Genomic DNA, 12087 nt, shown 5'->3' with positions numbered 1-12087 from the left:
CTTGTATTCGCGATCTTGTCCTTTCGGTCATTTCCCAAATCTCATGACCATAGGTGAGGGTGGGAACGTAGATCGATCGGTAAATCGAGAGCTTTGCCCTCCGACTCAGCTCACTCTTCACCACAACAGTCCGATACATCGACCGCATCACTGCTGACGCCGCACCGATCCGTCTGTCGATCTCACGCTCCATCCGTCTCTCACTCGTGAACAAGACCCCAAGATACTTGAACTCCTCCACTTGAGGTAAGGACTCCCCACTGACCTGTAGAGGGGAAGCCACCTTTTTCCGGTGGAGAACCATGGTCTCGGATTTGGAGGTGCTGATCCTCATCCCGGCCGCCGCACACTCGGCTGCAAACCGCCCCAGAGCGTGCTAAAGGTCCTGATTTTTTTGAAGCCAACAGAACAACATCGTCTGCAAACAGGAGAGATGAGATCCTGAGGCTCCCAAACCGGACCTCCTCCGGCCCCTGGCTGCGCCTAGAAATTCTGTCCATAAAAGTAATGAACAGAACCGTTGACAAAGGGCAGCCCTGGCGGAGACCAACACGCACCGGGAACAGGTCTGACTTACTGCCGGCAATGCGAACCAAGCTCCTGCTGCGGTCATACAGGGAATGGACAGCCCTTAGCAGAGGGCCCCGGACCCCATACTCCCGGAGCAGCCCCCACAGGGCACCACGAGGGACACGGTCGAACGCTTTCTCCAGATCCACAAAACACATGTGGACTGGTTGGTCGAACTCCCACGAACCCTCGAGCACTCGATGAAGGGTATAGAGAGGTGGTCCAGTGTGCCACGACCAGGACGAAAACGACATTGTTCCTCCTGGATCCAAGGTTCGACTGTCGGCCGGATCCTCCTCTCCAGCACCCTGGAGTAGACCTTACCGGGGAGGCTGAGGAGGGTGATACCTCTGTAATTGGAACACACCCTCCGGTCCCCCTTCTTAAAGAGAGGGACCACCCCGGTCTGCCAATCCAGGAGCACTGTCCCCGACCGCCACATGTCAGACGTGTCAGCCAAGACAGCCCTACAACAAATTATATTCCAATAACAGAAAATTAAAAAAATCAAGGATAGCTCCTTTAAGGGCTCCAAAACTATTGAAGCATTTAAGACAATGTATAAGTTAAATATTATGGAGAAGTATAGAACACTTGAATGAAGATCGTTCGATAAGAAATAAACTGCGGACACATAACATAATTTTGATTGTTGAAGTTTAAAGCAGTACTCATGCCTTTAGAGGCCATAAGCGCCACTGCAGGTGTCGTAGCATGTTTTTTTTTTTTTACTTATTCATTGCCCGTGAGAGTAAATACTACACTGACAGAAAAGACAAAGGGAGAGAGGGATATTGTACATCCAATTACACAATGGAGATACATTTTTTTCACTCAAACTTGGCTGTAAATGCTGTTTAAGTGACGCTAGCCCGCAGTTAGCTTTGCCCATTAGCCTGTTAGCTTCTTGATTGTGAATTGGTGAATCCGACCGGTAGCAGCGAAGTTGCAATTGTGGTTTTCTGACCAGAGACACCAGGGGGAGATGAAAGACCCCCAATCATCCCATTAACACTTGTACTACCCCCAGAGGGACTACGGAGAGGATTTATTAAGGTAGACAAGTTACTTCGTACTGCTTTAAATTGATGAAATATAAGGAAGTTAAAGCTGGAGTACCTGATTATTCCTTTTCAAACTGTGATTTTTTTTAGCTTTGGCTCAAAATAGTTTCTAGCTCTCACAATCCCCTCTGCACATCCGACTTGTCCAAGAAAATCAATTCTATAAATGCACTCTACAACAGCAAAAGCTTCAAGTCAAAAGTCATCAAATTAAAGAGGCCACTGTTTTGTGCAATATTCTTGAACCTTTTACAATTTAACAGACGTTTGTGTCCTTTGAGGCTTTTCCTCCTGGTTCTTGACTTAAGTGTAGAATCACTTCTATTCATTGTACTGTACTTAAGATTAAACCATACAGATGATGATGCAAGGTTCACCCGTTAAATAGAATAAAACATTCTTATGTGATGATTATGTGATAGTGACCTAGCGTCTCTACTAAAGCACTCATAGATTCTGACCAGAGGAAATCAATTCAAAATGCCTGGTCCCTGAGGAGAGTCAACTTCTTGCAAAACACAATGACTTTGCTGTTGCTGGCTAGCTAGCTTCTTCTTTGTGATTCTATTAGTGTGTATTGCGCCTCTGACCCGGTGGCAGTCAAGTTGCAATTGTGTTTTTTTGGCCAGAGAAACCAGGGGGATCATCCCACTAACACTTGTATTACGCCCAGAGGGACTATGAAAAGAATTTATTAAGGTAAACAAGTTACTTTAATACTGCTTTAAGTTTTGCGCTTATGTGTTTCCATCGTTGGTATCAGAGAAACTGTATAATGGATCACCTTTGGACATAGTGTCACAGTTGTACAAGGGGTTGGGTAGTATAAGTCTTTACTAATACTTAAATTATTAATGTACCAGTTTTTCTTATTGTATAATGTATAAGATCTTTGAAAAACATGTGACTTGTGAGCTAAATATAAATATTTATAATGACTGAAGAAAATAAACTACTACTACTACTACTACTACTACTACTACTACTGCTACTACTGTACGGTGCTGTCCATTTAAAACAACAGCGCATTGCGTCATGGTAGTGGTGAATCTCAAAATCTCTCTCTCTATATACTGTATGTAAAATAGGTACATATCCATGCTGTAGGAAACCCCTTGTCTTGCACTGACTTGAATGAATCTACAGTGGACAGGGAGGCTCTACAGATGAACTCGCCTGATCTAAATTCACTACATTAACTTTTGCTTTGTTGTCTGCACAGAGACCTTGTGTTGAGAGTCACCGATGAATTTGTAATGTCTCAAGCCCATATTGCATAATATTAGAATATGTTTGGGATAACAGCATTAGCCTCAGATTAAAATTCAAGGCAGATCAAGACACAGCAGATCATGCCTTTACTCAGTTAAGAAATCTTTTTATCTGCATTGGAGTACGGGTTTAGAGCAGAATAGTCTGAACTAGAGATGCGCAGATCCAGATTTTTTGCTTTCGATACCGATACGGGGGTTTGAGAATCTACCGATATCCGACATTAACCGATAGGAGAGAGAAGACATTCTTTAAAGTAGTTCCAGTGAATGAAAAAGTTGGTACTCTCCATTGTGAGATAAAGATGTGTGTGATCAAATCAGAGTTTCTGTCCCACCCTTGATTAGTTGTCGTTATTGCATTAGCATTAGCATGTTGCCGCAAGCTTTAGCATACTGTGGCATTTTGCGCATCAATCAAAAATGAGGAGGTCAAAACTAACTCAGCGAATTAATTCTCTTGGTTCTGAGCTTCAAAATGAGATATGGCATCAATATTCAATTAGATTTAGTCGGTGAAAGTTGTGTTTCTAAAGAACAACTGAGTAACTTATTTACCTTAATAAATCCTTTTCGTAGTCCCTCTGGGGACTGTCATTGAGGGGGGACTCCCCTTGGTGTCTCTGGCCAGAAAACCACCCTTGCAACTTTCCCTGCTCCGACCCAGAGACCCAATACACCCTAATAGAATCACAAAGAAGAAGCTAACAGGCTAAAGGGCAAAGTTAACTGTGGGCTAGCGCCACTTAAACAGTGTTTACAGGTAAGTTTGAGTGAAAAAATGTATCTCCATTGTGTAATTGGGTTGTGGCACAATGTACAAGATCCCTCTCTCCCTTTGTCTTTTCTGTCAGTGTAGTATTTACTCTCACGGACAATTCATGAGTAAAAAAACGCAACATGCTAAACACCTGCAGTGGCGCTTTTGGGCTCTAGGAGTATGAGTTACTTAGTTCTGCTTTAAAGCGGTGAGAGCCAAAACTGGTATCGGTTCAGTATTGGATATTTGTAGCTGATGCTCCGATACTACGATACTCTGATACTCCGATAGTCAATACCAGTATCGGATTGGTGTATCCCTAGTCTTGAATAATACACATGTAATCTTTCATGTCGTAAATTCTAAATAACATGGGTCAGTTGCAACTGACTACTACATCACATCAGTCAAATGTTCAGAACAAGTGACATAGTTTTACGTGCGTACTTTGTACTTTTGTACTTAATGTACAGTCTAAAATGTGCACAGGGAACTATAGTCCTTGATCTTAACACATAAATCACTTTGCAATCAAACTATTTCTCAGGGAGAAAAAAAAAACAATTTGATGCTTTTCCAATATTGTCTGGACCATCTCACAAGTGTATATCTCGTTTTTGCTTGTGTATTGTGTAAAAATAGGAGATAACAAGCAATAAAATTCCTGAGCACAGATCGTGATAAAGCCGTATATCCACAGGAGCCACCCCCGCGCAGTAAAATAGGATTTAATCAGCAGTCAGCCCATGCAATTCATTCAGCGCCTCATTCTGTTCAAAATGGATTCTTTTTTCCCTTCACCACAGCATTTATCCACTTACAGTACCACGGGGGAGGCTCGAGCTGGTCAGAAAACCTAACATTCAGGCAGCTTTTATATGGGCATTCAGGTTTTCACACAACTATTTCAATATAGTAAGGAGTAAAAAACGGTAGCAAACATGTTGAATGGAAATACGCTAAACTGGAAGGTCAAAAGCAGTCGCATAAAACGACAAGTTATTTGAAAACCCCAGGTTTATGGTGGATTGTAATTATACAGGGAGACAGAATATGACCAAATTAGAAAAAAGATAATGCGAGTGCAAGCTGGACGATAACATGAAGCTTTTTGAAGGCATGCAATTCACCAGTTTAAATTACATCAATTACAGTATTTGGGCCCAAATCTGACATGTAAATGAAAGAATGCTGCATGAGTAATACATTTGATCCACTTTTGCACATGCTACAACAAGTCAATAACAATGAAAAACTCTCCCCTCTTTCACTACAAACCAACAAGGTAATAAACCGATGCAGTTAACCGTTTTGGATTGAGACAGAAAGACTGTTCATGGACTCAACTGGGCACAAGTGGCGTTCTGACAACTACAGTGCTCGGAATAGAATAAAAAAGAATCAATATGAGCATGACCCGAACAAGACCTCACTCCAGCTCACTGAACTTATCAAACGTGTCTCATCTGTTTTTGAAGTAGTGCACGCGTTTTACTTTGTTGAAAGCCAAGACCTACTGTTTGTGAGAATATGTTCTGGATGTTCAAAGAAAATTTAAGCAACCTCCAAGTAAAGCTAAGAAGCATAATTAAATTGTATTGTATGTATTGTGTAGAAAAGACTCATTTTTTACTTTTGTTATATGAATACACATACACAGGGCATGTTATAACCATATCCAGGAATATCCAGGAATGCTTCAAATGTAAATATGGCTAAACTAATACAATCATTTGAATTCAGACCATGTTGCACCAGGGTTAGCAGGCTTTACATGATAAGACACCATGGAGACATTTAGTTGTTTGTAGCATCAATAAATGAAAGCCTTTGCTGGTTGCTAATTGACCAATTTGTCTTGCACAATTATCACAATTATAAAATCTGGAGTTTTTTTCTGCTTCATCCTTTGTATTACTTCACAACTCACCATCCAGTGTTGAATTCCACGTGTGCATCAAACAGCGCCACCACCGGGGCAGTGGCAGCTCTCCAGCCGCTCACTCTGGACCGAATCAGACCCTCCTGCTTGTCATGTCGGACCACTTTGACAAAGTCTGGTCCGTGCTGGCTGTTGGTCTCATCCACAAAGCTCTGCAGGTGCTCTTTCAGCTCCACTGAAAAAATACACAGAGGAAAAGCACTTTTTTTTATACAGTAAATATTGCAGCAAAAAAAAGAAAGGATTTTGACATTGTAATGGTGTACAGACAAACACATGCACCTGAGCTTTTCTAGCATTAACTTTTTCCAATGTGGAAATGATGAGTTTGAACAGAATGTGCATCTATTATGTGAATGATGTTCAAGTTTGAGCAAAAAACCTTTGTTCAGAGCAGCATAGAAGGGAAATGCCAGCCAGTCTTGCTGTTATGTTTATGTTTGGTCATTAATGGAGGGAGTTGCTTGTAATAAGCCACAAATCAAATAGTAATTTGACGCTACATGATCCGCTCCTGTAATGAGCTCGAAATTAATGCCGTTGTTAAAAATGCCTTTGAAGTAGAACAAAACTGCTCTGGCAGCGGCGCTAGCAAATGAGTAAAATACAAGAGGTCCACAGAGGAGGAGCGGCCCAGTGATGAAGGGGCACGCTCACGGCATAGGGCACTCATCCAGGTCACCGTAATGAACTACTGATTTGTGGAGGAGGCTTTTATGGGCACTTATTTTACTCTCGGCTTCACGTAGGTTTCAGGGATCACGCACCGACTCGCAGTTTGTTTGTTTATTTATGCCGCCACTGTGACCCATGACACCAAATGTATAATTCTTTTAGCAGATTATGAGCTGCAAAAAAACATTACAATTAAATACAAGTTTTGTGCTTTCTATCAGTTTATCTCACCATAATTTTAATCTGTTGCATGTATTTGTGCAGGCAACAACTATATGGGTCCAGGGTGCCCACCACTAATAAAACTTTAACCCAAAATCTTGTAGCTGGTGGGTGAATGCTCTCCTGCACTCAGCTGATCCTGTGCTGGTGCAGGGACTCAAAAAACAATTTAAACGAATCCGATTGCTTTGTGTTTAATCTGCAAAATTGCGCAGTCATCAATATTTGAACTAAATATCGATTTTGTATAATTGTATGATGAATGAGAGTCACACAAATAAAAGTAGCAGCAAAGCCCAAGCATCTTCTTCTGAGACACTGAACAGTGAAGAGGCACCAAGAGCCCCCACACCTGCAGCACGGAGGAGGCGTCACAAGAGGAGCTACAGGAAACAACAAAAGGGACCAACGAGGAGATGGTGATAGACTGTGGAGGGAGCTGTGCAGGAGGAAGAGGAAGGACGAGGTGGAGCTGACCAGTGCAGGACACCACGCTCTGAGACGGGGACAAGCCCAGGAGGCGGTGCACCGTTTCAGATGATCAGAGGAGACAGAGGGCAGCTACAGTTTCTCCATCCTCCAAGGTCATGCGGGTGGAGTGGCTGAAGGACGACGAGATCATCGACCCGGCCGAGGACAGGAACTTCTACATCACCGTGGACCACAACCTGATCATCAAGCAGGCGCGTCTGTCCCACACGGCCAACTACACCTGTGTGGCCAAGAACATCGTGGCCAAGTGCAAGAGCTCCACCGCCGTGGTCATTGTCTACGGATTTCCCATCAACCAGTGCTCCTCCTGTGACCAAAACAGTGAAGATGGCGGCCGCGGCACAACGATCTTTCACCAAAGAAAAAAAAAGAGTGGTGCACACTGAATGGGTGCTGCTGCCGGATGCTCTCTCATCGAATGCAATTTCTCCATCTGTGAGATCAATAAAGTACCATCTTATCTTATCTTATCTTACAGTAGTTTAGGAAACCCCAAGTCTCTATTGCAAGGTTTCATACAGTATGACACACAAAATAAGCAAACCTTCTCATACTCAATAACTGTATTGTGTATATTTTTACTTATCTAGTTCAGCAAAGTGCTACATTCAATTTGAACAATAATCACGAAATGTTTTGATCATTCATTATGTTATGTAAAAAAAAAAATGGAAGCAAATCATGACTGAACTTGTGTCAATTGCGATTAGATGGAAGACCTCAATAAGCAAAACATTGTTGCTTCTTGCAGTGTGGAAATTGCATCAGCTAAAAAAAAATCAATTCGATCATCATATTTTTAAGTTTTCCCATTTTGCAAAAGATTTCTGACTGTTGTTGGAGTTAGCTTCCCATTATTACTGCATATTTTCTGTAGACACAAAAATATTCAAAGATTAGCGTTGTGTCGGAATAAAACCTTGACATCTTGCACGCAACAATGAGCTAGAAACAAAATGACCGACCGCCGTCTTCAGACTGCTCAATCTTCTCCACACAGTCCATTATTTATCGTGTTTATCAATAATGCATGACTGTGAATCTCAAATATGACTCTGGACTCACGTTTTCCAGGTCAACAGCAAACAGCGGCTCATTATACCGAAGAAGCTAATGCTAATCATGGACACAGAGATGAGGAAGAGCAGGGTTGGCCTGCGGGCAGCATTGCAATATTGTACAGCCCGTGTGTGTGTGTGGGTATGGGATTGATGTTCTCTGTGACACAAGAGGCATACAGAGTGAGTCACATGAACAGACTCGTGGTAAATGAGACAAACAATCTGAATATTATAACAAAAAACTTCTAAGAGTCAGTGCTATGGCTGAAATCATTTGCTGTTCTTTTCCTTTAAAAGCTCAGAGGACAGTTTTTCAATCATAAAGTTAACGATACATGTTGAGAACAGCTAAATCAACTCAGAACACCCTTTATACTTGTTGCATGAATGCGCCCCAATCTTATTCGACCTGAAGAGGACATATTCATTGTGCATATTATTTATTTTTCTATAATCCGGTGTATTTTGAGCTCAGCATTTTCCTCCTCCACTGCTCTGTCAGTATTTCTTTGCACAAGGCCTGGGTTACTCTCAGTCAGCATGTTTACTCATTCAACTGCGCCGTGTGCTCCTGTAATTACAGTCTATCCCGGGTTTTAAGGGATTATCGTAGAGGCATAGGTTAATTTGCTCAGGGCAGGCCAACGCGAATGCACAGTGACCGAATCCACCTGCAATGAAGCAAAATGTGACTAATGAAGATGTGATGTTACGTAAAGCCACACTGCGCAACATTTTGGATTATACTGTTGCCAGCAATACAAAACATGCTACTAATGACCAGCGACACACAGAAAATGCTGTTTTTGCGGTAGGTCATTTAAAGAAGGGGTTTGGATTTAGACCCATATAAATCTCATATTTGGCTGCCTTTAGTCAACATCTCCATGGAGACAAGCTGGAGACGGCCCCGCTCTCAGTAAAGTTACAGTAAAAGACAGGTTTTAGCTCACAGCACACACATGCTTGTTTAAATACTTGTGTTTTATTCTATTTACTGATTGAAATATCTGAAAAATCTGAATGTTTTGGCTCTAAAATTAAGTTTTGTAGTGCTATCAATAGCAACAAAACCAAACATTAATGAGGATGAAAACACAGCAAAACAGCCGTCAAAAAAGTGATGAAAAAGCAACAAAAAAGCATCTAAAAAGTGACCATAGAGCATCAAAAGAGCAATGAAAACGTGCCAGGAAAAGCAAAAAAAAAAACACAACAAAAAATGACATAAATGTGATGAAAACGCAACAAAAAAACAACAAAAACACGACAAAAACGCCCCAAAAAGGAGATGAAAACAGGACAAAATAGCGTCAAAGAAAGCACCCAAAAGAGACGAAAACACGACAAAAAAGAGACAACAAAAGAGGTGACAAAATGCGACAAAACCGCAACAAATTGTGACGACAACGCAAGGAAACATCTTTCAACATCAGTTTTGTAGGCCTTAGCTTTCAAATGAGGCGTTACACTGGACTATAGGCTGCGAGCTCCAGTCGAGAAGCTTTTTGATTTGGGTAAAACTGAACTGGATAAAATGTACTTGGTTGAGGCAGGGGTTAAGAGGTAAACTCTAAAGCCATTAAAGGACCTGTACATGTTTTCTAGTCTAGATTGTCCATTAATGTCTTGTAGATGCAGACAATAGAGATGACATCTCTGGAATCGCCCATATATGATCATTTTTGAAATGCAGAATTATTTATATAGTTTTCTACCCAATAAAGATACAAAAACATGGAGAGGAGCAAAGTAAATCAACAGCCATAATTACATAAATAATGGAGAATTCTAACATGATGCTTCAAGTTAGCATCATGCTACATGCTAATGCTAGCTAGCGCTAGTTACGTTTGCTGTTTTTTTTTTCCGCTTCTACTGAACAATCAGCTGTGAAAAAATGCCCATAAGGACCTGATTTAGAGTTGACTTCATTTATAGCTAAATTGCTATAATGGCTAAAAAGAGTGGAAAATTGTGTTTCCCAAAAGATTCTCTTTTACCCCTCGGCGAAACCACGGCCCCTTTTATGACGAGGTGCCATCTGTATCTATTGTTAATAATCTCATCATAAAGCATTTTTGCTGATTGTGAGGCCTGCAGGCTTGTTGTTATTGTTAAGTCACAGTACCTGAGAGTGGTGAAATGTGCGTATAAACAACAGCTGGGATGATTTTAGGAATGTTATAAAAAATCTTCATTGCCTTTCATTACATTGTACAAAACTGTAGAAAATGTTACTGCTACTTGACCAGGTGCTTGTCTTGAAATAGCCGCTGAACATCATGTACCGTGTGAGTGTCTGTCCTTGTGTCAACATAAAATCAATGTCTGTCCAGATCTCGGCTGGAAATGCAATGCGACACACCGCCTCAGAGGTTACACAAAGTGGACATGACATGGACTGCCATCATCAGCTCATTGTCATGTCATTGTTAGTCTAGTCATCTCTAAAGCACGTGATGTTATTAGGCCCATGATGCAAAGACACAATGCTTTTTTTTAGAATCTGCTGTCTGCAATGTTGATAAAATATGGCTGATCTGTCATAATAAAAATTTCCAGAGATACTTTCTTTGATACAGGGCCTATTTTTATGCGCACTACTTGGGTGAAGTGCATTAATATTTATAAGACTGACAAAGTGCATGCTGAGACTGTGTGACGAGGAAACATATGGAGTCTGAACACACGCATCTACAGGAGTAATGGAATAATGAGTTGATTGCTGCGCCAATGTCGTAATCATGCATCATTAGTAATTTATTCTGTTGATGCAAGAATGTAGTTTTTGCATTGTTGTATTATTTGGAATATGCAAAAAAAGTTTTTTTAATCAGCCTTAGAGAAGTATTTCTGTTTTACTGAATACAACATTTAAGAACGATAACAGTTTGCTGGATGGATTTATTATGATTGAATTTGGTCAACGTTATTATTTAGGGAAAGGATTTTGGACCAGAAAGTTTATACAGGACAGGACATTTATAAATGGTTGGAGGCAAGACTTGAACCTGCAATGCTAACGTGCATGAACAGGGCTCCACATACAGTATAAGCACCAGCCATAGGTCAGGTATGAGCTAACTTTTGGATGCAAATACAAATGTCTAATATAAAAATGCAACAGTATGGCAGGTTCGCACTAGCATTCATTATGTCAGTGAAATAGAGGTTCCTGTGAGGTTTATGTGGATCTTAAGACCATGTTTAAATTAGAAACGTAGCTTTTGTGTGAGAATGTCCCCCACAGACATGGCATTTGTAATTTAAAAACTGGAAATAATCGACTTGCAAAAGTAGTGCGCAGATATAAAGGTATTGACAGAAAATTTCATTACTGTAATCTCTGTGGTGACAATGCTGTTGGTGATGAGTTTCGTTTACTGTTAGAATGTTCAAATGCTGAAGAAAAAGAAAGAAAGAAAGAAAGAAGAAAGAAAGAGAAAAAGAGAAGGGAATGAAAAGAAGGGATGAAAAAGAAAGAAAGAAAGAAAGAAACTGAAAGAAAGAAAGAAACTGAAAGAAAGAAAGAAACTGAAAGAAGGAAACTGAAAAAAAGTCAGATGGAAGGGCTACATTTGCAGAAGCGTATTGTAAACCAGAAAGTGACTGATAGAGCGTTTATGAATGAAAAGAGAGAAATAAGTGAGTGATAAATAATGTCAAATAAGAAACGGATGGAAAGGTCTAACCAAGCATTTGTGTGTTGCTTTGATCGTACCACTGTTGCTGTGATCGTCCACCAGGACGATCTCTTTGAGCAGGTGAGGGGGCGTCCTCTGGATGGCTGTGTGCACCGAGCGCAGCAGCACGGACAGCGCCTCATTCACAAAGATGAAGATGATGCTGAGCTGAGGCAGGTCCGAAGAGTACGACATGTTTCTGCAACTGAGGGAGGAGCAGCAGATTACACGTAGGACTGTGTTGGAAGACAAAAATACAATGCAACGCATGTAGGGAATCGATGTGGTAAAAAAGACACTAATTGCGGTGCTGCTGTTAAGGGATCGCCTGAGGAGGGGAAAAG

The 12087-nt window shown here is 41.1% G+C and overlaps 1 protein-coding gene across 1 annotated transcript in view; it reads right to left on the bottom strand.

Moving 5' to 3' along the window:
• The window catches only part of LOC306971112 (polypeptide N-acetylgalactosaminyltransferase 18-like), a 109746-nt gene that overhangs the window by 36577 nt on the left and 61082 nt on the right, over window positions 1–12087 (bottom strand). The window contains exons 3-4 of the mRNA XM_079567261.1: window positions 11782–11948; window positions 5596–5782 (exon numbers count right to left, since the gene is read on the bottom strand). Of these exons, the coding sequence (XP_079423387.1) occupies window positions 5596–5782; window positions 11782–11948 (354 nt within the window). The remainder of the gene's footprint in view (window positions 1–5595; window positions 5783–11781; window positions 11949–12087) is intronic.

This window comes from Gobius niger (assembly GCF_951799975.1).
Source record: "Gobius niger genome assembly, chromosome: 12".
Taxonomy (NCBI): Eukaryota; Metazoa; Chordata; class Actinopteri; order Gobiiformes; family Gobiidae; genus Gobius; species Gobius niger.
This window is presented reverse-complemented; position numbering and strand designations above follow the sequence as displayed.